The following is a 27,279-nucleotide window of genomic DNA, read 5'->3' as shown; positions in this document are numbered from 1 at the left end:
ACAAACTTTTATGTCTGTTGAATTTAGTTATTTTCTAGAGAGTTTGGGTATTATCCACAAGACGGGTGCTCCTTTTCATCCAGAGACTAATGGATTGGCGGAGTCAGGTGTTAAAATTTAAAAAAGAGCGCTTATTAAAGGTTACAAAGATCATAAAACTGATCTGCAACTTATTTTAGATACGTTTCTTTTTCAATATCGCCATACGCCTCAAACAACCACTCAAGAATGTCCATCCAAAATTATTTTTGGTCGCTCTTTACGCACTAGATTTGACTTATTGCTTCCTTCCACCGAAAATGTAATTAAAAATAAACAGCATAAAATGGAGAAAATTTTTAAAAAGGTTCGAGACATATCATTTTGTATTGGAGAAAAAGTGTGGGCTCAAGATTATCGTCCAAATGCAGACAAAAGTGGGTCAAGGCGTTGTTCAAGATATTCTTGGTCGAAGAACTTACGTAATAGAGGTAGATGATGGAATAAAATGGAAGAGGCACCTCAGCCAGTTAAAAAAAAAATTATGTAACATTTCAGCCTGAACATAATAAGACAAATACAACCATAATTCCAAGATCTACCTCGATTGATAATAATAGTTTTAGCTCTAGTGAAGATGAAGTGGTAGTTTTATCAGATAGTGATGAAAGTGACGTGTGTTGCGTAGACGTAGGAAAATTAAAATGCCGGATCGTTTACAAGTGTCTTAGTTTAGAAGACAGTTAGGTTTGATGTTTGACTGGTTGATGGTTTTTTTTTGTTATTGGGGGAGGGTGTTCCATATTCGTTGTTTATTTACATTACACCGCATAGCTGTATTATTATTTGTTACTTTTTTTTGCCGGCTCGAAACCGACGGCATTTACAGAATTTATTGTATCTCAGGTCAGTCGAAAATATACTCTCGTAAATTAAGGTTGTGTTTTATTTCAAATTAAATACATACAATTATCCCATGTCTTGGATACCTTGGTCACCAGAACTTTTTTTGGGTTTTTTCTTAAATGAATACTCGAAGTCATCAGTGGACACTAGACATAATTATGAAAAAAAAAGAACTTGTTGATGATTCCACAAAAAGGAAAATGCAAAAGGTCTTGTTACATAAGGACTGCTTCAAAGTCAAAGTCAAAATGTTTGGTTTAAAACAATAAATTGTTAGTGAAGAAATAGTTCATACTTGCAGTGGAATCGTAGGTTGAGGTAAAATAAAAATCCTTCAGTCTCTCTCCACTTATTTGTTAAACATTTCGTTATATAATAATAGATCGATTAAAATAGATGTATGTATATATATTAAAATTCCCTACATGTTTCGGACACAGTGGTTTCCATCATCAGAGGGTACTAAAAGGAAATAGTTCCGAACAAAAGACAAACAGACACAGAAAAAAAAAGAATTTAAAGATTAATATAAGGTACACTTACAAAGGTTTAAAATTGGTAACAGGCGCACGCCCCAGGGTTTGAATTCATTTCAAAAACTACGTGAAGTTTGTATATACAGGGTTGCTTAAAAATAAATTACGACCATCAACTTCATTTTTTCAAAAGAAAGCACCTTTTTTTTATTTCATCTTTGAATTTCGCGTGGAATTCCACGTGTGTTTCATGCATCATGTCATATACCTAAAGTCAACAGTTATTGGAAAAAAGACGATTCATGTAACAAATAAAAAAAAGAACAAAAATTAATTTAAATGTTCAAAATGGTTGCCATTCACGGCTTGACAATATCCAAGGCAATCCAAGGCATCAATAAAGTCTCGTTGCACATTTTCAATCATTTCTGGAGTTATGGCGCGCACTTCTCTGCGAATTCTCTCTTTCAAGTCGTCTAGATTATTTGGCCTATTAACAAATACCTTCGACTTGAGGTATCCCCACAAAAAAAAGTCCATTGATGTTAGGTCAGGCGACCTAGCAGGTCATTCGATGGGTCCTCTCCTTCCTATCCACCGATTGGAAAAGGTTTCATCCAAAAAGTACGCACAGTGACAACATAGTGCGGAGGAGCGCCATCTTGCTGGAAAATTAGTTCTTCGTCAGGATAGTCTGGGTCCAATGGATTTGGAAATAAAGCTGTTAATGCTGGAACTAATTAAAATTGGAGAAAATCGAGATACACTTGTCCCGTTAAAGTCTGTTCAAAAAAAAAGAGACCTATTACTCTTCCGCGCACTATTTCACACCACACATTTAGTTTTTGAGGGTACTGGGTGTTTACCTCCATCATCCAATACGGATTTTCTGTTGCCCAATATCGACAATTTTGCCTGTTCACACTACCATTCAAACAGAACGTGGCTTCATCGGAAAAAATAATATTTGTTACTAAATTATTATTTAGATTGCACATTATGCACATGTTTTCTAAGCGTTCACAAAACTCATTTCGCCTATCGAAATCGTCATCAAATAGCTCTTGCACAGGAATAACTTTGTAGGGGTGATATTTGTACTCTTTAACTATTCGGTGAACTATAGATTTCGCCATGTGTAAATTTGCCCCAATCTGCGACAGAGGAGTGCATGGATTTTCTTCCAAAGAAAGCAAAACGTCAAGTTGTTCATTTTCATCTCGAGCAGAACGACCAGATTTCGGCAGATCTCTAACATGACCGAATTTTCTAAATTTAGCCTCTATTCTACTGACCACCTTTTGACATATCGGAGGACGATTAGGATGGATTTCATTGAATAATTGAGCAGCTTCTCTTTGAGTACGTGTTCTATCACCAAACCCAACCATGCACAGAATTTCCATTTTTTCTCGTTCCGTTAACTTTACCATTGTGAAAACCGCAACCACAGCATAAAGAAACCAGCAGTCGCACTTCAATAAAAATACATTGGCTTGAATAAGCGAGTTCGGTGCATGTGTACTAACGCAGGCGAGGCATTTTTGCTTATAGTAGGGATGCAGCTGACACTCGCTACGGTCCACGCGGCTTTTGCCTTGGCTAGAGCCGGACTTAAACATTTTTTTAGATGTTATTATCTTGTAAAATAAAAATACCTACATAGTACAAATATTGATTTTTTAATATACATAAAGTTCATACATTAACAAAATATTTAAACAAAAATAAACATCGCATTTCTACATCTAACAACGACGATATAGAATACGTGCAGGAAGTTAATTAGGTATGTACCATTAATTTAAGAGACCATTCTTTGAGTAATTTTAAAACAAAAAGTTCATATAAACATATGTCCAGAAATTCTTCGTTCTCAATATACAGGGTGTTAAAATTAAATTGTTAAACAACTAAAATATACGCCACTGACTTTTGTGCAATTTTTATTATGTTCTGTGGATTATACAAATAAAACTTTTCTGTCTCTTGAATTTTTTTCGTATCTTGCTTAGTTAATAATAAATTCTAAATGAAACTTTTCCCCAAATTCTTTGTGTGATCCAGGGATATGCAATTAAGTGGACTTTTTTTTTCTCGAAAAATAAGCGAGATACGAAAAAGTTGTATTTGTATTTGAGTAAATCAAATAAGATATTAAAAATGGGATAAAATTCAGGTGCCCCAATTTTTTTGCCACAAATATTTCTTCAGGTCCCGTTCGAGATTACACTGAACCTAATAAATTTAATCATGTTAGGGGTAAATTAGCTCCTTAATGTTATAAATAACACCGCCAGAGAACTTGCGGACCTATGTTCATATGAACTTTTTGTCTTAAAATTACTCAAATAATCGCCTGTTAAATAATTTATGGTACATACTTAATTAACACCCTGTATAGTACGCTTCTAGATTAACATCTGACTACATAGTAGTTTAAGGATAAATAATTATACAAATAAAGTAATATTTTAAAACAAATAGAAACTCTTAGGCCAATAAATAAAGACAAATAGTTGGCAACAATTCAAAACAATTCTAACATCTGCGAATTTTTGTTATATTATTAACTACCAACTAAAGTAAAAGTATACAATTTTGCAACTCTTTTAAATATGGCAACACTGTTAAAATGGCAGAAATATAAATAATGTCCTTAAGAATCCAAAAAAAAAATATTACATTGCTGCAACTAGTTATTGATGCTTAATTATGTTATTTAAGCTATACAGCCAAATTTGCAGCTATTAAAAACTTTGGCAAAGTCAATTATTTTGCTTTATTAATAATTTTTGATATACCCCTCTTTTAATACAAAAGTCTTTATAAAAAACGCTACGCTTTGTAAAAACGCTATCAAAATAGTTACTAAGTACGGCGCTGAACTAGGTGATACACCTATGAACACAGTTCGATAAACAGTGAGCTCGGCATCCGGAGAACATGGCCGCGGCATGGCTAAGGATGCTATTAGTTCGCTTACATTTTCGAGCGGAGTGAGACTGCTGGTTTCTTTATGCTGTGCCGCAACTTTGCTCGTACACTTCACACTTGACAATATCTATTCGGCGTACAAATGTCATACAGTTTCTATGAAAATACGCGGTTACCAGCCAACAATAAAAAACACGAATGAATGGAATTTTGCTGTGTATAAAAATTCTCAGAGATAAGGTGACTTGTAAGGTGAACTTCAATAATAATGTTTGGTCGTCTTTTTTTCGATAACTGTTCTGACTTTAGGTATGGGACATGATGCATGAAACATACGTAAATTCAAAAAATATTTCATTTGGAAAATACTGAAAAAATAAATTAAATGAAACGTAAAGTAAAAAACAAAAGAAATAATTTAAAAAAATTGGTACAGTAAAAAAAACCATTAAAAATAAATCTTATTTTCTGTTATTTTTTCCATGTGCAAAAACAGCATTTATCATCATTTATCATTCTTGTACTAATATGTTGGTTTCTAACATTTCTCTCCTTGTTTACGTTTAAAGTTGTTTTAGGAGCAGCAAAGTTGGGCGCTATATAAACAGAACTCTACCGACACAAAATTGTTTATTTTACTGTCAATTTCTTTTTATTTCAACTGAAAAAAACGACGACTATTCCAAATGGGAAAACACTCTTAAGTCTTTTAAAATTGGCCGGATGTTACGTTTTAACCGAACCGCTCTCTGCTCGTGAGGGACACTAACAAAAAAAAAAAGGATAAATGTAATTTTCCTTTATCCCAGGGAATTCCCGAGGAAAATATTTTTATGTACTTGAAATTATTAATTAAAACGAGAAAAATATAAAAGTTTTTCGCGTGGAAATAATTCGATTTCCCGATTGACTTCATTAAGTTCACTGTTGCCCCCAATAATCGTCACCCCTTTTTTTCTGCGTAGCAGTCTCTTAATTAAAGAATAAGTTTGAAGGTTACTCGTTATTAAATTACGATCTTTTATTAGGTAAAGGAGTCAGAGAGAGACAGAGAAAGCTGATAATATACGGAAATTGCTGGATTATTTTAGTCTTTAAAAATAAAAGGTTTTTCTGTTTAATTCTTTGGTTTTTTGTCATTTAAATGAATAACAACTTTGTTCATTCAAGTTAATTATGGTTTTCAATGTTCTAGTTTAGTCGTGTCATTCTTTTCAGGGAAAATTTTTTATAATAATTGAAATTATTACAAAGGTTTAAAGACTTATAACAAATATTTGAAAACAAATCATAACTTATAGAATGGTGTTTAATTGATGATTTTAGTTTTAGTAGATCGAAAGTTATAAGCCAAAACCTTCGAGGTTGATGCAGTGAGGTCTAACTCACGTAAAGCAAATTTTAAATAACCATTACCCTTAGACTGTTGATACTATTTTAAAAAGTTAAAATGTGTTTAGTAGATAATGATAAGCTTTATATCTGCTTAAGTCCCTAATACTGTAGATCATTTACCAACAGAGATATTAACTAGTCTTAAGCCGTGGCTTCTTGTAGCATTTTTCGAAACAAGATTACTTACGACTACTAGAGATATTTATGTTTACTATATTTATTTATATAGTAAACATAATTCGTACCAATATTCCAAACTTTACTTCACTTAACTGAAAACTATCGGCGATGCGGCTCCTTATATATTCGGCAAAACACTTGCGGAAGGTTCCCGCTAAAGTCCAAGACGGTGTACTACTTATTGCGTCTTTTTAAAATGACCGAGAATCAGCTGGTTTCTCGGTGTTTATATTATCGTTATAATATTAAAATTTCATTTGGTAGATTTGGTGGATCTCTGTTCGGAAAACTAATACTGTAGATCATTTAGTAACAAAGATATGAGTTACTCTTCAGTCATGACCTTTTTTTCAAGGCAGATACTTTTGAATAATTATTGAAATATTATGAAAATCCTAAAGTTTAGAGATTTGTTGATTGTAGATATCAGTAAATTTAGGTATTTATTTTAAAGAATTTCTTCGGAAATGAAGAATACTGACCATGAATGTCTGAAAAACGTTAAAAATTACACGTCTTTCTCTATTATGTAGACACGTGCCTTTAACTAAGACTGTCACTCGTCATCTCATTTTGACAGTTCGATGACACTTTTTAATGCATATGAAACGCTCTAAATAATATAGTAGGGCAATATAAGACAATCAAAGGAGTATAATGACCCCAAATGCCTGGAAAATGTTAAAAATTACAGGTACGCTATTATAGTATATGCATGCTCTTAATTAAAATTGTCACTGGTAACCTCATTTTGACAGGTGACATCTGAATGATGTCTGTAACTCAATATGAAATGTTAAAGATGTCCTAAATAAAAACTGGAAAATGTTAACAATTGCTTCAAAATGTGAAAAACAAGACAAATTATTTTAAATAAACATAATAAATGGCTCTAAATACCTGGAAAACATAGAAAATTCCTCCAATATCTTGGAAAACGAAAAAAAAATATTTTAAACACCGAAAAATCAGCTGATTCTGTGTCATTCTTGAAGATCATCGAATCTTCCGGAACCATGGTCAGCTGAGTACCGTCAAACGGGGTTAAGTGAATCATAGTGGGTAAAATGAATTAATCGGGTATTTCCGCAAAAAAGTCGATCCCGTCGCAGACCTGCCCCATATAGTGACATTATTGCATCGAGATGACCTCGTTAGTATGTCTTTGTATGTGGTAGGGTGTGTTTCGCTGCTCAAAAAAATACACGTGAGTACCATAACGACATGTTCCGGCTAAACGATTTTTTTGTATTTTACAAAACTTTGGAACGATTGGTTGCGGAAGTGATCAATATTAATATTTATTTACTTGAATGTAATTAATGTGTTTATTAGACATTAATAAACAAATTTGTGCTTAATTTTTGGTAAATTTTTTTTTGTTGAATTTTAGCATTTTTTTTCAACACTATTTAATGAGTTAGGGTAGAGTGCTTCAAGAGTGCGCACTTAAGGTTTAATCAGGTAAAAAATCCAAACGAATTGCGTTGAAAATATATATTTTTTTATTATGAATGTTGATACTTAAACAACAAAATAAGTAGTCACCCTAGTAGGCACCGCATTTTTCATGCCACCATTCAGCACACAATATGCACTCAATCCAGTCTTCTGTAACAGGTTCTTTAAATGTTTGTTGCACCCTGGACAGCTCCACATTTTCTTACGAGGTGGCGATTTTGGTTTCTTCAAAACAGCTTTTCTATTTTTCGGTGTCTTGTTTGCCTGTCTGAGGTTCACAGCGCATTTTCTTTTTAAACTCTCTTCCGAAAGCTCTTGTGGTGGTGGTAGGTTATCGCCCATATCTAGTTTGACTATGGGTTTCGGTTTTTTTTTCTCTTTTTCTTCAAGTAGTTGGTCCTTATATTAGTTGGACTTTTTGCTTCTGCGACTTGTTGACCTGAACGTAATTGATTTGGGTAATGGAGAAATTGTTGTTAATTTAATATAAGTTAATGATGTTCCAGGAGTGTTCGATAAATCAAATGTTTTGGTTTCTGGCGCTACAGCAACTGTTTGTTCCAAAGTTGAAATGATTTCAGATGTGTTGGAAACCAGCTCTGTAGGCTGAGGTGAATTTTTCTTAGTAGTGGAACTCTCAAGAACAACAGTTGGACTGTTAAGAACTTTGGAAGCATTTTCAGAGGCTTATTCAGAGATTTGATGAGGTTGAATATTGATTTTAGATGTTGAGTTATCAGCGACTTCTAACTGAATGTTTGGTGCTTCTACTTGCGTAGCTACTGTAGCTGTCGCAGAATTTTCAGGTTCTATGACTAAAGTGGCCATGAAGTCAGCTTCGGTAAATATATCATCATTAAAGGGACATATTGCTGTCACTTTAAAACCTTCAATCGCATTCGTTAAAGTAGCAGCTTTAAAATATGCAGGTGCAAATATTGAAGCAATTTGGTAGACCGTAATTACCCGCCCTGGTTCGTCAACCATTTTTCACACTCGTTGGAATAAAACTTTTTTAACGGGCTAAAAAACATGGTCAAGTGGCTGCATACGGTGGCTACTATGAGGAGAAAGTGTTAATGCGATAATGTTATATTGTCGAAAAAAATCAACTGCTGCAATAGAACAATAGGAAGTGTGGTTATCCATTATCATTAGTCCTGGTTGCTCCTTTGTTGGCTTAGCATGATCTCGAAAATGTGTGGCATAATCAACAAACAAATCCTGATTGATGAAACTACTATCAGATACCATTCCAATTGAAGATGGCGGAGCTCCGTCCAAAAGTTCTGCCTCCATTCTTTTACGTGGATATATAAATGCGGGAGGAATAAATTGTTCACTAGCGCTCATTGCACATACAACAGTAACATTGGTTCCCCGTTCTGCGCTTGATCTCTTATTGACACACCTTTTTCCTTTTGTAGAGAAAACTTTAGGGGACTTGTTTGGGACAGTTCAAAATCCCGATTCGTCCATATTGTAAATTGCACATGGCCGAAATTTATATTTGTTCATTAACTCCGAGAGGTTTTTATAAAACCGCTCACACTGTGGTTTATTAAACCCAACAGCCTTGGCGACGCTTGTAGCGGTGGGCTGCCTTAATGTAACATCTTCGTGCCGTTTTAAAAATCCACGCAGCCAGCCCTTGCCTGCAAGTAATATTAAAACGATGTTTTAATTTGTTTTTTTCATCGAACTCAAATGCTAGACTTCTTAGAGCTCTAGAAGTTAACCCGTAAAACATGTTGTCTATTGTTTTAATATAATTACACAACTCTTCTTCCATTTCTGCTGTTAAGGTAATGTCGAATCTTCCCAGTTTTGAAGCTACAGTTGTCCTTTTTAGCCTTTTTCTTAACGTGCTTTCCGCCATTTCTAAGGATTTTGCCACGCTTCTTTTACTTTCCCCATTTTCAATTCTCTGTCTCGCTGCCTCCATAACCGCCGGTGAGCATAAAGCACGTTGAGAACTTCGTTTTCTGCCAGACATGCTGAAACACAAGAAAAAATACGTTTAATCCGTTAGAACAAAAAACCTGGTTTGTAAGAGTACGCGCGTACTCTTACAATATTAATGATTGCGCACTCTTATAAAACGAGCATGTTTTAAAAAGCGCCAGTGCTGCCTCCATCTTGGTTCGAAATTGTAAACAACGGTATGATTTATACGATTCTTCAAGGTTTATTGTAAGCATGACAAAATATGACCGCGAAATTCTTGAAAACTACAGTTGTGTACAATATCCAAAATGTCAAAATATAATAACAAAACAGATAAAATTAAACTTACCTAATAACGTTATTATCGCTGTTTATTTGCTTAAAATGCACAAGAAACATGCAGACACTCCTCTTAATCAGTACGAACTAACACCTTGTTGTTGTCGACGACGTGCTCCAAAAATCGACGAGTGCGTACTCTTATTGACCGCGCACGTTTAGAGCACTCTACCCTAGGTTCAGCCCTGAAATATTGATAAAAAGTACTAGTATTCTAAAACTAATGTCTTTGAAACCTCACTTAAAAGAAAATATATTCCTCGATAAGAGGCTTTGACAAAAGATAGCTGATATCTCTGTTGGTAGAGGATCTACAGTATTAAAGTTTTAAACAGAGACAAATTAAGTTATTATCTACAAGACACACTTTGATTTTTTTAGAAATATTAATCTAAGAGTTATGACTATTTAAAATTTGCTTCATGACAGTTGGAACTCGCTACGTCAACCTCACAGATTTTTGCTGATAACTTTTGAGATAGTGAAAATAAAATCATTAATGCCTGAATAATGTAAATTATTTTTAAGAATATTTTTCACTTTTTATATTCAGTATTCATCTGTCACCTGTTAAAATGACAATTTTACTTAAAAACACGTCTGCACTTAATAAGCGAATAATGCACAAATCAGTAAAATACTTCAATTAGTGTAAAAGCGACTTTAACCAGTGACAGTTCAAATATGATTTTCGCAATTTAGTATCAGCAAATAAGAAAGCGCGTCTTTTCGGCACAGCTGATTCGCCAGCGGTGATGTCACATAACGACATTAAGTGATAAAGTTACGAAACTTCTACCGGGTAGTTGTTAACAAATTGTAAGTATATAAGTGTTACATAAACACTACTTATTTATAAATAATGAGTGCCAATAGGGTTTCTTTTATTTTTTATCCAACATTAGCCCACCACTATGAAACACTGAAGTGAGAGTCACACGCCCACGCGGCTCCTTATATACTCGGCTGACCATGGTTCCGGAAGATTCGATGACCTTCAAGAATGACAGAGAATCAGGTAATTTTTCGGTGTTTACAATATCGTTTGCTCTTTTGTTTTGTATTCTTATTTTTAATTTGGTATGTAAATTTCTTCTTTGTTGTGTTTTACTAATAAATTTTAAATTAATTATTTAAGTATTTTCTTTTAATTAATAAATTAGTGAATACAATTCAACAAAATTAAAATAAAATTTCTAAAAAAGAAACATTTTTTAATAATTTTGAAATAAAATATTAAAACACGAATATTAAAGAAACAAAAACAAACAAAAAAAATCTCAAGAGAAAAAAAATAATTAAAAATATAAATTATCAACAAATATAAAATTGCTATCGGAAAAAACAGTAAAAAAATTAAGATTTTAGAAGAAAAAAATTCGTTTAAATAAACATAAAAAAATAACAAATTAAAATAATAATAATAAAAACTGACAGTTTAAATTAAGGGCATGTCTACACTCCAATAGCGAAAAATGAGTAATGTTTAAATGCTTTCCAAGGATTTAGGGTATATATACTCCTTTTTAAGACACATGGAATAATTTCAATTATTTATATGACTTGAAATAATTTTTCTTGTTTTCCAATCCTCTTTTTATTTAAAATATCGTTGACATTTCATATTCAAAAATGAGATGACAAATGACCGTTTCAGTTAAGGGCACGTGTACACTAAAATCGAAACAAGTCATTTTTAACGTTTTCCAGGAATTTAGGGTCGTATAGTCCTGTTCCAGAGACATGTTTTTGTTCAAATTTTGGAGCAGTTTTTCATATTTTCCAGTGTTCTTTTTTTGACGTTTAGTGACGTGTGACTACATTTTGATAGGTGCCAGTTTAATGACATCTGTCACTCAATACAAACAAAAAAAACATACCGAAAAACGAGTAATTTTTAACGTTTTTCTTAAATTCGGGGTGTTTATAATTTTTTTCCAGAGGCATTGATTAATAGTTTTAATGCCTGGAATAATTTAAATTATTTTTATGACTTTGGATTTAAAATATTTTTTCTCATTTTCCAAGATATTGGAGGAATTTTTCATGTTTTCCAGGTATTTAGAGTCATTTATTATGTCTATTTAAATTAATTTGTCTTGTTTTTTTTGTCACATTTTGAAGCAATTGTTAACATTTTTCAGTTTCCTTTTTATTTAGGGCATCTTTAACATTTCATATTGAGTTACAGACATCATTGAAATGTCACCTGTCAAAATGAGGTTACCAGTGACAGTTTTAGTTAAGGGCATGCATATACTATAATAGCGTACCTGTAATTTTTAACATTTTCCAGGCATTTGAGGTTATTATACTCCTTTGATTCTCTTATATTGTCCTATTATTTTATTTAGAGCATTTCTGATATTTCATATGCATTGAAAAGTGTCATCGAACTGTCAAAATAAGATGACGCGTGACAGTTTTAGTTAAAGGCACGTGTCTACATAATAGAGAACGACGTGTAATTTTTAACGTTCTTCAGACATTCATGGTCAGTATTCTTTTTTTCGAAGACAATACTTTTAATGTCTGCAATAATGTAAATTATTTTTAAGAATATTTTTCACTTTTTATATTCAGTGACATCTGTCACCTGTTAAAATGACAATTTTACTTAAAAACACGTCTACACTTTATAAGCGAATAATGCACAATTCAGTAAAATACGTTTATTAGTGTGAAAGCGACTTTAACCAGTGACAGTTCAAATGTGATGTTCGCAATTTAGTATCAGCAAATAAGAAAGCGCATCTTTTCGGCATAGCTGATTCGCCGGCGGTGATGTCACATAACGACATTAAGTGATAAAGTTACGAAACTTCTACCGGGTAGTTGTTAACAAATTGTAAGTATATAAGTGTTACATGAACACTACTTATTTATAAATAATGAGTGCCAATAGGGTTTCTTTCATTTTTTATCCAACATTAGCCCACCACTATGAAACATTGAAACTGAAGAGCAACTGTACAGGGAAGGAAATACGAGAGTAATTTCTAAGCCTTTCGAAAAAGGTTGGAGAGTCACCGAGTACTATGCCTTAAAATATATACGGCCCTTGGTAATTCTGCAGTTTAGCGGCTTTTGTCAAAACTAACGAAAAATGGTCGGGTTTTTTGCAAAATGGGTAGATTTCGATATATATTTTTCAATAAGAGTGGCGGAAAGCCAAAATTTATCACGAAGAGGGTGTTATCACGCACTAAATCACTCACTATGGGACATGAATAGGACTTTAATATCCAGTACCATCCCGATATAAATAATCACCCATGTGCAAAAAAAGTGTTCCTAAAAATTTAAGAGGCATGCAGGCATACAAGAAGTGTTTTTTTTATTATATTTCACAAATGACCCTGGTATATCATGTCAACTGTCAAATGGATACATTAGGGCTGGCATAGTTACTATGGCAACCTGTTTTCTAGCCAATCACAATTGGTTAGTCACAAGGTCGCAGAGCTTTAGTTTGTTACAGGGGTTGCATGATAATTATTTTATTATGTCAGACTCAATAAAAATTAACTAGTGTTAATCAACATACTTTGATAGACCTACTAGAATTGGTATGAGCATGCCAACTTAAAAGCTTATTTACGTTAAATATTAAACAGAAAAATATTAGTTAACTAGAGCAAGACTATTGGGTTAAATTAATAGCAAAAAAAATGATATAAAAGAAAGAAGGAAATAATTAAAAGACGCACTAAGAAAAACGGACTGTAGAGTTAGTTGAGAGTAAGTTGTAAGTGGAGCAAAAACATAAATTAAAAAGAAAAACTTAAATAAGAAACAAATCATATCGAAAAATCACTTACTTTAACTTTCTTATCAATATGGGGTTTCTCCAGCAAATTCATCATCGCATAGTTGTCAGATCTAGGAATGTCGATACAGGTGTCTCCCCCGCCTCCCCGCTTCTTGGGCGAGGAGGCCGTGCTATTCTTCTCCTTCTCCTCCTCCTCCTCATCTTCCACCGGACTCTCTAAAACAAAATAAGAAAAATCAGAAAGAGAAAACAATTTTTTTATTTTATGAAAATGTTCAAATATGCAGACGCTTTTGTACACATAAATCCCGACAAAGAGCATTAAAATCTTTTAAAAGGCTCAGAAACTTCCGTGAACGAAATGTGTATTGTTAATTAAAACGAAGACGAGCTCGAGTAAACTGGCCTCTAAATTGTCAAACTTGTTTACCTTAAGTGAACTTCGGGTTTTCCAGGGACATAAACGCTTGGAATCTGGTCCCCAGTTGTGTCAAGTCTTTTAGGAGTTTCATTAGGAATATTAGGGAATGTTCAGGGGTGTATAATATTTAAATTCTGTATTCTCTGACTGATTTCATGTTTTACTGTTGTTTGTTGTTTGTTGATGTTTCATGATTGCACTTTTTCGTGTTAAGGGTTATTGTTTTGAATAAACCTATGGTTATGTCTTAGCCGCCAATCGTTTTTTTTACATAAAATGTATTAAATATTATTAATTAGGAGATTATATTAAGCGTCTGAAAAATACGTAGTATAGTTCAATCGATCATGAATAATGTTTAGAACATTGTGCCAAAAAAGTTCATAACAAATTGCAGAAGTTGTAAACAATTACAGATAGATAAACAAAAGTATTTCATTCACGACGTGTGGCAGAGTTAAGACGCGTTAATGTTGCTGTTCTCTAAATCAAACTTATACCAAGTGATATTTAACATTTAGATCAGTGGAATTTATACCAGTCGTTTAGATCATTAAAAAGCTTAATTAGTATGTAATTAGTACATTTTTAATGAATAATGTAGCATTTTTCTTGTTCATTAGGTGTAAATTAAAACAATCGAAAATAGTCAACTAATTTATTTACACACTTCACTATGAAAACACGATCACCCACGATTACTAGACACATTTATTTTTACTGTATTTATTTATAACTATTTAAATCTCGCGCCATTATCCCGAACTTTACTGCGATCGGCGATGCGGCTACTTATATACTCGATAGAACGACGTTCCGGTAGATTCCAGCTAATCTTCGAGACGTTATGCGGTGTGAAAACATCTTGTCGAACTTGCAAATCAAAGAAGTTACATTGGAGGAAGACTATCAACCAATCTTTGACAAAATAGACTTCGCTTGCCAGAAACTAAGAGAAAAGCTAAGAGCAGGCCACCTTTCAAAACTCCAAAATCTTAAATCCAGACGAACCAACAGGACTTAACCAGCACCAACCTCTAACCTCCCCGCCACCATCATTAATGTGCCAAAAAGAACCCTTACCGATGCTGAACAAAAGGTGTTAAACAGAGGACTAAACTTCGCCATATCCTCAAAACCATCCTTTATAGACATAGTGTCTTCAGTAGAATTAATCCACCTACCACGTCCTGAGGCCGATGAATTTCGACACGAGGTAAGGGTTGCTCTGGACTCACTTAAAAAATAAAAACCTTCGCAGAACATCAGCAAAGAAGAGGAAACAGCTCTCAGGAATCTCAAAAGTGAAAAGAACGTCAAAATTCTTCCTGCAGATAAGGGCAATGCAACTGTAATTATGGACCTGGAAACCTACAGAAACAAGGTTGAGGAAGTTTTGAACAAAGGCGAACCTCCACACCTATACGGACCACCCAAGATTCATAAGGAGCAAATGCCTCTGCGGCCCATCACGAGCTCTAGAAATTCGCCGACATCAGAACTCTCGAAATTCCTTTTGGAGATCATTAGACCGATCCAGGGAAATGCAGCGTCTTTCGTGCGAAACTCTGCCCACATTGTAGACCTTCTTGGAGGGATCGAAGTCGAGACCAATGACAGATTGGTGAGTTTTGATATCGAAAGTCTCTACACCAATGTACCCATAGGAGAGTCTCTTAACATCATCCGAGACAAACTAAGCAAGGATGCAGCTTTCTCAACTCGGACCACACTGCCTCTGGACGGGGTGATGGAACTTTTGGAGATCTGCCTTCGTAATTCTTACTTTCAGGTCAAGGATAGATTCTACGCCCAAGACGAAGGACTTCCGATGGGTTCATCTCTTTCCCCAGTAATAGCAAACATCTTCATGGAATGGTTCGAGGAACATGCAATAGATGCCTCCCATTGCAAACCCAAGCTCTGGCTTCGATATGTGGACGACACCTTCATCATCTGGGACAAAGAGGAAAAAGCACGTCAGGAGTTTCTGCTTCACCTCAACAACTTCAGACCAACAATCAAGTTCAGGATGGAGACAGGGAAGGACTCAGCTCTACCTTTCCTAGATGTCCTCGTTAAAAAGGTCGGTGGAAATCTACGAACTTCAGTTTATAGAAAACCAACACACACGGGCCAGTATCTTCACTATGAGTCCAACCATCCTGCAACCACCAAAGTAGGCATCATAAGATCCCTCTACAATAGAGCTCGAACCATCTGTAGAAGCGACGAGGACAAGACTGAAGTGGATACCATCTACAAAGACCTACAACAGAATGGATATCCAAAGAAGCTAATAAGTAGGACCATCCAAAGGACGCGTCCAAATCAAATCAGAGACGAGGTCACCACGACAACCAGACTTCTACCCATACCTTACATTAGGAGTACATCGGAACAAATCCGACGCAAGTACAATATTAGAACTGCCTTTAGATCTAGCACCACTATCAGAAGCGTGGTATCAAAGACCAAACCAGATGGCCTGTTGGATACCAAAAATTGCGTCTACCGGATCCCATGTGAGTGCGGTGACTCATACATAGGTGAAACGAAGCGCCCCCTAGAAGTCAGAGCGAAGGAACATCGCAGCTAGACCCAAAGAGGAGAGGTTTCCAAATCCGGAATAGCAGAGCACGCGTGGCATAATGGACACAATATCCATTGGTCAGAAGCCAAGATTCTGCACAAGGAACAGCACTGGCGGAAGAGGAAGTTCGTAGAGGCTGTTTTCATTTCACAGAATGAAGGGATCTTCAGCCAGCCAAGCGTCGATGTACCCAACATCTGGAAGCCTCTACTCTCAGGACAGTGTAGGATCTAGAGAGAGGCGTATCCTCCCCCCAACTCTTTTCACGGATGACTTTCCTTTCCACATCGCTGCACACATCTAGTATATAAGCCTATAGAATAGTAGTTTGCTGTCAGTTTACACTTGATAGCGGTTGGAGATACTTACCAACCGAAACGTCGTGTTACATTAAATAAATAAGCCAATGCAAGTTCGACAAGATGTTTTCACTGTACCATTGTCTACCACCTTCAAAAAACAAGTCATGCGGTGTGTCACTGGTGTCATTCCATAATGCAGGACAATCAGGTGGTGTTTCTGTGTTTACAATATCGCTACAATACATTCACATTGTTGTGAACAATAGCTTCATTCCAATCAGTACCAACAAATAAGTTTTATGAGTTAAAGTGTACTGCAACAGAATTATATTAAGTGATCAAATTTGTGTTCACTGAAGAAGAATGCAGTGATCTGGTGCAGATTGCTTGAGATGTGATTGTGATGTTGAGGATTGTTCCATCCTGCTTGCCTGAATTTAGTTGCTAAAGGCCTAATAATAGTTTCTCTGATTAAATAGAGAGAAGGAAGAAAAAAAAATCTTAGAAGGAAAACAGGCCAACCAAACTTGAATTGATTTTCTGCTTTTTGATATCTGGTATCTTTTTCACACCTTACAGTTCTAATGCTTTTACTCGTCAATAAGTATTTTCTTCCCAACCTTCTATAATTTTGATAATCAAGAGTAAATTCCAGTGGTTCACTTGCGACATCCGCATATTTAATTTTGCTCACGTTACTTATTTAGTACCTCGATCGTGCAATAAAAAATATAATACAATAAAGAATTGGTGAGTTTTTTTACCCAATCATAATTAACATCAGAGAAAATCGTTACTTCAGTAGCCAATATACCTCAATTACCAGCTAGACAGCCTTTTGTTTTTAAAGAGGCAAATTCTGGACCATTAGACATTTCAGCTATTATTCCGTGTAAGTGGTTTTGTCACGGAAATTTAAATTCTGATTGAACCTCTAACAGCAAAATTAAATATCTGCATTTTCATAGCCTTAAGGCTCTAAGCTGCGAAAAGTTATCAGAAAACGATCAAAATAGAGTTTCTTTCAAGATATTTCCGTAACTTCCGATTTAGAAAGTTCTATAATGTACTTATACTAATTAACCCCAAAAAGCAGAGACGTAACTTTGGCACGCCCCCTGTTATATCTCTAGGTGGCGTGCAGCTGCATTACTCCAGGACAGTTCGATTTCTGGGAATCTAGTTAGATCCCAAACTCTCCTGGTACGATCATGCAGACACCAGAATAAAGAAGGCCACGTGCGCGCTATGGGCCTCCAGGCGAGCTTTCGGCAATACCTGGGGTCTGTCTCCTAAGATCCTCCACTGGATCTACTCGCGCATTGTGAGACCTCTCCTCACATACGGGGCTATCGTTTGGTGGCCATGTACGGAGAAAGCGAAAATTCGTGCTCAACTGGACAGAGTCCAACGTCTTGCATGTCTCAGCATAACGGGTTCCATGCGGACGGCGCCAACTAGAGCGCTCGAGGCTCTGCTGAGTCTTGCGCCTCTGGACCTCGTTGTGCAATTCGAGGCAATGAGGACTGCGTACAGGCTATACGTCCTTGACGAACTACGTGCTGGCGAGACCGGTCACGCAAAAATTTGGTCACGGGCCATACAGGAATGTCTTCTCCTTCTGATGGGCAGTGACTGCATGGCTCCAGTAACTGTGGACTGCGAGGGATTCGTGACGCACATTGCAGGTAGAGAGGAGTGGCAGCATTCCAACAGACCTGCATTGCTAAATAGGGGGACCATCTGATACACAGATGGCTCCAGAATGAGTAACAGAGCTGGATCAGGGCTTTGTGGTGGGATCCCACATACCAGTAGGGCATACTCGCTGGGGGAGCACGCCACTGTCTTCCAGGTCGAAGTATTCACTGTATTAAAATGCGGACAGAAAATCCTAAGCTGCGGACACCGCAATATAGTCGTATCAATATGCTCGGACAGCAGAGCTGCCATTAAGGCTATCACGGCCGCAAAGGTAAGCTCCAAGCTTGTACTAGAGTGCATAAAAGTCCTGAAAAACCTGGTGCAGGTTGGCTGCAGGGTCCAGCTCGTCTGGATACCTAGCCACGCAGGCCATGCAGTCAATGACGAAGCGGACTCTCTTGCCAGACTGGGATCCGCGAATGTGCCGATGGGGCCGGAACCCATAGTTGGTATCGCCAAATGCTTGCAGTCGCGTCAATGAAGGGTCTGCTGGACAAGTGGACCCACCGAAGATGGACTGAGTCCCCTGGTATGAAACAGGCCAAAGCGCACATAGGTGGGCCCTCTGCCTGTCTCACCAAAAATCTACTACGCCTAAAAAAACGCGAAATTCGGCTAGTGACAGGTCTTTTAACCGGTCACTGGCACTTAAGAAGCCATATCCATACTATCGGTATTGCGGACAACTCGGAATGCCGATAGTGCTGTGAGGAGGATGAAACCGTTGACCATGTAGCCGGGGAGTGCCCAGCACTCACGCGCGCCAGTTCCGAATACTTGGGTAACACTTTCAGTGTACCGAGTGCCTTTAAGTCCTTCAGACCAGAGAGCCTTATCGGTTTCTCTAAGGCCGTTGGGCTCTGGTAACCCCCGGTGGGGCATGACGGGTCCATGAGGAGACCTATATGCATAACTGCCTTGGCAGCCCACTGTTTCGACAATTCATTCAATTCAGTAATGAATGGAGGTAATTCACAAATTTAGGCAATTTGTTAATAATGTAGCGTTCGTTAAGGTGTGAATTATAGCAACCGAGACACAAAACTAGTCAACTGATTTATATTACACGTACATACTAAATCCGATCATTAAAGACTACTAATTTAATTTATGTCTGATTTAAAAATCGCGCCAATATTCCCACTTGAAGACCTTGCCAGACCTTAATTCCGGCAGATTCGCTGACCTGTCAAGTGGCTCCAGACATGTCGTGCGTGTGTCGAATGACAAAGAACAGCCGATATTTGCAGCGTTAGTAAAATGGTTACACTGCTCCCTCACTAAACTAATTTCGTTCCGAAATGATCCCACAGATGATAGATGTCGATGTCAACAGAATTTCAACAGAATCTCTCGTAGAAACAACAACAGTACACGCTTCAGAGAACGAGTTTAGGGAGTTTAACGGTACACGAGAACTTGTATGTCTATATACCTGAAGACATCGTTGATTGCTTCCAGCACATCCAAGTAATCCCCCAAAATGTTTGGGATATTTGGTGACAGGTCTTTTTGTTTCTTAGGATCTGAAATCAAGTCACCTCTAATCTTTGCGATTGACATTATATGCATCACATGATTCGCGTTTTTTTTATTCCATTGTTCTGAAACATGCTGGATTCAAATTTGGTTCTTGGCCTGAATGTAGCTCCGAAGTAGGAGTCGAACACTATAATCCTTATGATGATATAAAATAACTTCCTTATCGTTTGTCTTTAAAACTCCTTGGTTTAGCCCCAGAGCTTAACTAGAAGCCCTTGACGTCCATTATATATCACTTTATCCTCAATCTCAGCTATCACTATTACAGAATGTTCAAATGTGACAAGATGTTTGTTTCCCCATGGCTATTTGCTCGAACTGCCGTCCCTGTTCATAGATGACATTTTGATTGCTGAACCTTTGGTGCAGATATTACTAGGTCTTTGCATTATGCAGCAGCAGAATTCAAAGAATTGAATCGGGTTGGAATTCTTCGTCTCTTGGAATCACTTGCCGGACACGCAAAGCCTGGCCTTTATTCATACGCTTGGCAGTGTCGAATTCAACGGCCTGTGTTAATGCATCTACTAGCTTAAATGGATGTACTGAATTAACCAGCAATGCTTGAGCAATGCTTAAACTACAGAACCTTTCCAAGACATCTGGTTATGTAAGACCAAGCATGTAATATCAACTTTAAAATTTGGCAAGGACTGCCCTGACCTTTGGCACCGATTTTTCAACTGGGTGTAATAAACCTGAGGCAGGTATGACTGGCCTTAACGCATCTTCAAATCTCTCACTAGGTCGTCACGGACTTTTGTTCTTCTGAGGACAGTTTTTCTAGGCTGGCAGCAACATCTCTTCTCAAGGATAATGTAAGAACAGTGGTCCTTTCCTTGGATAACCAGCGTATGCTTGTGCAGCAAATTCATATCTGACACAACATAGCATTTTTACCCGTTTGTTGGGTGTGAATTAAAGCACTCGATGCACCAAAAATAGTCAACATGTTTATTTTACACGTACCTACCCATTAAAACGATCACTAAGACTAGTAGAAATATTTATTTAGTTCTATTTGTATCCGATTTAAATATCGCGCCAATATTTCGATCCGAAACTGACCTATCGGCGATGCGGCTCCTTATATACTCGGCAGATCACTGTTCCGGAAGATTCGCTAACCTTCCACGCGTCTCCAAAGATGTCGTGCGGTATGCGCGATGCGTCATTCTGAAATAATGAATAATAGCTGGTATTCGCGGCGTTTCCAATGTCGTTAAGATATCCTAGGATGGACGTAGTTTTTGGAAATATAAAATCTATTTACTCCATAGTAGCTTACATTACCATCCAGCTTAGCATGTAAACACTGATGAAAGGCACGTGGAAGCCTCAGAAAAAGGATGGAAATTGTAAATAAAACTACCCCTTTAAGATCTTGTAAACAACTAACGTTATTTTCATGCAGATAAGGAGAGAGCCATATAAGAAATTTTAATAATGTCAGACTCGCTTTTCAGGAAACACTTTAGTTTTCACCTTTCTGGATGTGACTTGTGGTTTTTGGGCGGTTGAGTTTTAGTTAACGGTTAATTTCCATTATGAGTTTCCATTCAAGTAAAACGTTTAATTCTACAATAAGTTCCACGGTGAATTTTCATTAAACACACTCCATCTTCCACCATCGCGAGCTTTTTTAAGTTTATTAGTGGCCGCTGCGGTGTCTCATCTTTCTCTCGTTTTTCTGGATCCATTAAGCTCCTTTCCAGGAAACCTATTTGGCGTTATGTGAACTACATCGTAAAAACTATAATAAATTTCCGAGGAAATTAGAAAAATTACTATCGAGGCACTTTCCCGGATGATGAATGGCGGACTTTTGTTAACGTTTTTACTTTATGCTCTGCTTTAAGGATTATATGTCAGCAGTTTATATACCGGAGTTAATATAATGGATTGAGCTCTCGGATCATCCTGTATATTTTTGTTTAATACTAGTTTCTAGGAAAACCTTAAACATTTTACTTCTCGAAACACTTTAAAGCGGTTTATTTAAATAACACAATTTCGATTGCCCATAAACAATTATTATTAGGATAAACACTCGATTTCTCGATTGGGTTTTATGTAAACGTGAAGTGGCACAGTAGTTTATATAACGAGAAATTATGATTCTTTTTCAGTTTTATTGTTTTTGTAATTACAATGTTATCCAGGCTTTTTAAATTGAATTCTGAGTACCCAGGAATGTCAACAGTTTTCCAAGTAATTGATATTAGAACTGGAATTACTCCGATTATTTTAAATCGTATATTTTTAAATTCATTACGCAATAATTTTTAGACTGATTTGTTCATTTTTTTAATCGTAGTTTAGTAATGTGAGGATGTAATAGAAATATGAAATGCTCTATATGAGTAATTGTCTAATTAGCCCGCTGTAGAGTACTAGTGGACTGTATTTATTTATTTTTTAACTTTATCGAAGGACCACAGCTTATATGGTGCTGCACCAACAAACTTGTACAATATAAATTGTACTCATTTACCTCAAGTTCCAAAGATAGCAAAATGGGACAGTTTTTTCCGTGGGACAGCTGCAAACTATATTGTAACGACATAGGAAACGCCGAAATTATCAGCTGTTCTCTATTTTTTTCGGACTGACAGAAATGGCACACTACACAACGTCTCTGGAGACGCGTGAAAGTTCAGTGAATCTTCCGGAATTAGCCGAGTATATAAGGAGCCGCATCGCCGCTGGGTGTTAGTTGCCAATTCAATGTTGCGAGGTTCGGAATATTGGCGCGATATTTAAATCAGGTATAAATAGTAGTAAATATATAGTAAGTGTGTAAATGAAGCAGTTTACAATTTCATACCAAACACAGAATTTATTCATACAAAAACACTAATGTGTTTTTACAGAAGTAGTTTAGAAGCTCTTATAGTTTTAGGAATACTTTGACAAGTTACAGCTATGGGCATTAACCGGGATGCCATTCCGAAAAAATTAGAAGAGCATCATTGAGTATCATTGTCGGGCACCAGTCTAAGACAAGACAAAAGAGGGAGGCTAAAACATTTGGTTCCTAGATGTCGATATATGTTAAATACAGGGAAGAAATACAAAATATCCTACATAGTCCAGCATAAAATTGATATAAGAAATGCTCATCCCATCATCCGCCAGACAGCCTGAAGACTGGCCAAGAGTATGGCCAAGGAAGACGTCATAAAACCATTTAGCATCTAGAAAGAGTAAGGCGGCTCATCCAGATTCTGACTGATGATGTGACAAAAAGGGATAGCTATAGCTGGCTGTAACGAAGACTAACTGGACTGGTTTGCCTTGATGACGTTTTTGTGGTAGGAGAATTGTTTGAGGATCACATGGAAAATCTAGCAGACTCTAAGGCTACGAAGTTCTGGATTAAAGTTTGTGGACTAAAGTCATCTGTTCTAAAGAGCTGTGTAGTATTTGGATGACGTCGTTTTTAGTCAACGAGTTGCGGTTGACAAGGCAAAGGTCCAGACTATTAAATATTGACCAGTTCCTAGGCAAGAACTATGCAGCTTCTTGGGATTATGCGCTTTCTTATGGTCCCAAGAGGGTCAGGAAACCTTCGATCGTCTAAAGGAGTCTCTGATAAGCGCATCTGTCCCAAGCTACCTCTGAAGGAAAATTGCTAACTGAACGAAATAATCTACTGGATTCTGTAGTTAGCAATGTGAGACAGAGGGGAAGATGCTCAGTTGCTAAGAACCGTATAAAAAGGAGATCTTATAAAAGGCCATGAAGAAGATCTTGATATTTCTGCTGATAGTCCTAGCCTGGAGAAAGGAGAGGAAGAATTCAACTTGAGAAGAAGTACCAAGTGTTTTCCCAAGGTCAAGTCATATTAAGCACAATGAAACTCCCGAATTTGGAAGATGGACTTTTAAGGCGAAAAATGGTTGACCATGACGGCAAAGAGGAAAGAAGGCAAATCGTTGTGCTTAAAAGTAGGATTTCGGAGTTACTAGAGGAAATCCATACCATTGTGTCAGGGAAACACCTTGGACTAACAAAAGGAAATATTTTACTGAGAACTAGTGCAAACCTATCCCAATCTCTTGCCACCAAAGAGACTGGAATAGGTTTCTTCATTTATTTCTGCTGGCTTATCCATCAACCATCCATGACAGTACAGGTGAGTCTCTGACTCGAATAGTTACAGGAACCGATATGGCCAGGAAGGACTACGTCATTGAATTGCATAGAAAAATGGATATCATTCATCATCAAGTGCGCATTTCTATTCAAGATACCAGCGATCGGATGAAGGATTCATATAATGTCAATGTCAAAGATCAAAGATACAACAGCGGCGACTTTGTTTGGCTCTTCATAGACGCAAGGGTCTGTCACGGAAACTTTAAACATTTTGGGATGAGCCATCTAAAATTCTGGAAGCCAACGATTCTTTGTGGAATACAAAAGCCTCCGAGGGGTAAAGCTCAAGTTCACTCATTCACTTTAACAGACTGTCTCCTTGGTATTGAAGATGCTGAGCTGTGGCAAATTCAACCAGAGTCAGAATGGACATTTGATGAATTCATGGCCCATTATTATAATAGCCGAAAAAGTCGGTCGGTGCGGTAACCTGTGAAGTGCAGCAAGGCTCGTTTATGTTGTCTGTCTGTTGTTGTTTACGTTGTATGTCTCGCTGAGTATACTCTGGCACATTGTTTAGCTAAGGGTTTAGTAGCTAAGGGTTTATGTAGAAAGTTCAGGAAAATCCCAGAGGTGGGTCGGTCTAACCCCACAGTCGGTCAAGCTCAATAACTAACGCAAGATTCTCTAAGGGAAGAGTTGCCTTCTGCCAACTCGCATGTAGACTCGATAACCTTGACTGCAGGACTATTTGCAGAAGTTGGAAGCGGTTTTCAGGTGTGCAAGTTCTGGTATGCTGTTAACATCGTTCTCTCGAGAAAACTATTGATTGTTATTTCTACAATAGGTGTAGTTGCAAGAGGAAAACCTTTGAGAATATCGACATCTACCATTTTTGGAATCGTCTTGTCTTCTTGGTTTTGACTTCTGCTCCCTAAGGCTAATTTACCAATGTCTGGCTCTAAACCATATCCCGAAAACAATCTTTAGATGATTTCATTCAATTTTTCAATGCACATTGTCGCCTCTCCCAGGATCCATTCGGCCTGGTTACCGACTTGAATAGGTTGAGCTACTAACGGTAGGGGTTAGGAAAGGGTCTAGAAAAGTGAGGCGAAGAATTGAGAAAGGGAAAGAAGTACAATGTGGCAAATAGGTGAACGATGATGCCGAAGTCGATCTTTGCTTAGGGAGGGGGCACTGTAACGATATTGATGACGTCGCAGATGCCATCGGTTCTTTGTGATTCAGGAACGACACAAGTGACATCTCTGGAGACGCATGGAAGGTAAGCGAATGTTGCGGAATCAGGGTCAGTCGAGTATATAAGGAGTCTCGTCGCCTCTTGAAAGTCAGTTGACAGTTCAGTGCTGTAGATTGTGGAATAATGCTGTGATATTTAAATCGCACTTAATTAGTAATATATATGCTGAATATAGATAATTCTAGTACTGATCAGTGATTGTATGGAAGCGTATAAATAAATCAGTTGACTATTTTTGCGAATCGAGTATTTAAATTCACACTCAATTTCACGGGTACTGTGTATATTTAAATTAATAATAAATATACATTTGTATTATTATATCTGATTTGTAGCCCGCAAGATGGCTTTAATTATTGTAGAGAGTACTTTTGAGAGAAATTGGATCCTCTTTCCGATTAAGTTAATATTCTTAAATAATTTTTCGCTAATACTTACTGTTAAATATAAAACTAAAAGTACGATAGTCTTTATTCATTACTTGCAATTATCAGTTCAACCATATCAGTTTAAAAACAACAACAAAAAAAAGGATATTTAGAGTATTTTTATATTATTCATCCTTTTTTTTTATATCCCACCCACAAACAAAACGTCATCGATTTTCGCAAAATTCGTCCACGACTTTTCATCGAAAATCCGCCTCGACAACTGAAAAGTTTCAAAATGGTCCCATACACCGATCCCGAAGTTTTTGTTTATAAGAATGTTTTTTTGTAACAATAACACACCATTTCGCTACTGCTGCGTTATTTAAAAATAGATTTATCAGTATAATAATATGGATAATATCGATAAAATCGAAGTAGGAAAAATTTATGTACTGTTTTAATTTTAAATTTTGCATTTTTATTTAAAACTAAATTCCTTAGGAAAAATTTGCATTGGACCATAAATAATGTATTACTAATACAGCCCTGTTTTGTTTTTTCCGACCTTCTTTCCTACTTCATCTATCTCTTTTTCACGTTCGAGCGCTTACTCATTAAGGCATAAATAAATAAATTGTTAAATTGCCATTGATAAAGAGCTACGGTCAGCTCAAGGATTAGCGCAACGGTAAAAAAATTGAAAAAAATATTTAAAACAGTGCTTAAATTTTCAAAGTATTATTAAATTCTAAAAGGAAATTTATGTTTTAAGGTGAGTTTTTTGACTAAAACTCGATCATGTTTTCAATTTATTAAATTTGACATAATTTTTCCGACTTTCCAAAGTGCTCTCATTCCCTTAGTTCTGATCGAATGTTATTATAACCCGGTGTTTTCGTCATCTAGGTGATCAGAACAAGTCGATGGTATAGTTAGTTCAAATTCGAAAAAAAAAATTTTTTTCTGAAAAAAATCTAAACGGAGGGGTATACCCGAAAAATGAAAAAACCCAAACTTTGAAGGCCGATATCTCGGCTTCTATGGGAGCTATCGGGAAAATTCCAACGGTTTTGTCTTAGTTTCGTCCTTCTGAATCCAACGAGACCACCCGCAAGGTCGTAGCTTATACGATAGCCGAGATATGGCATTTTTGATGCCCATTTTTGGCCTCAAAAACGAGGTCAAAAAGTGACAATTTCCGAATTTTCAAAGTGCTCTCATTGCCTTATTTCTGATCGAATCCTGTTATAACCCGGTATTTTCGTGATGTACTTGATGAGAACAATCCGCTAGTATAGTTAGTTCGAATTCGAAAAAAAAAAATTTCTGAAAAAAATCCAAACGGGGGGGTATACCCGAAAAATGAAAAAACCCGAACTTTGAAGGCCTATATCTCGGCTTCTATGGGAGCTATCGGGAAAATTCCAACGGTTTTGTCTTAGTTTCGTCCTTCTGAATCCAACGAGACCATCCGCAAGGTCGTAGCTTTTACGATAGCTGAGATATGGCATTTTTGATGCCCATTTTTGGCCTCAAAAACGAGGTCGAAAAAATACTCGATTTCTTAGTTCTGCTCGGATTCCCTTATA

General features: G+C 36.6%; 1 protein-coding gene across 3 annotated transcripts in view; it reads right to left on the bottom strand.

Moving 5' to 3' along the window:
* LOC126738661 (transient receptor potential-gamma protein) overlaps positions 1-27,279 on the bottom strand; it is a 298,445-nt gene that overhangs the window by 146,071 nt on the left and 125,095 nt on the right. For all 3 annotated transcript variants that reach the window (XM_050444089.1, XM_050444091.1, XM_050444090.1), the window contains exon 3: positions 13,442-13,608. In XM_050444089.1, the coding sequence (XP_050300046.1) occupies positions 13,442-13,486 (45 nt within the window). In that variant the 5' untranslated portion in view covers positions 13,487-13,608. The remainder of the gene's footprint in view (positions 1-13,441; positions 13,609-27,279) is intronic.

Source organism: Anthonomus grandis, chromosome 7 (genome assembly GCF_022605725.1).
Source record: "Anthonomus grandis grandis chromosome 7, icAntGran1.3, whole genome shotgun sequence".
NCBI lineage: Eukaryota > Metazoa > Arthropoda > Insecta > Coleoptera > Curculionidae > Anthonomus > Anthonomus grandis.
The sequence above is the reverse complement of the archived record's forward strand: the minus strand, read 5'-3'. Positions and strand labels throughout refer to the sequence as shown.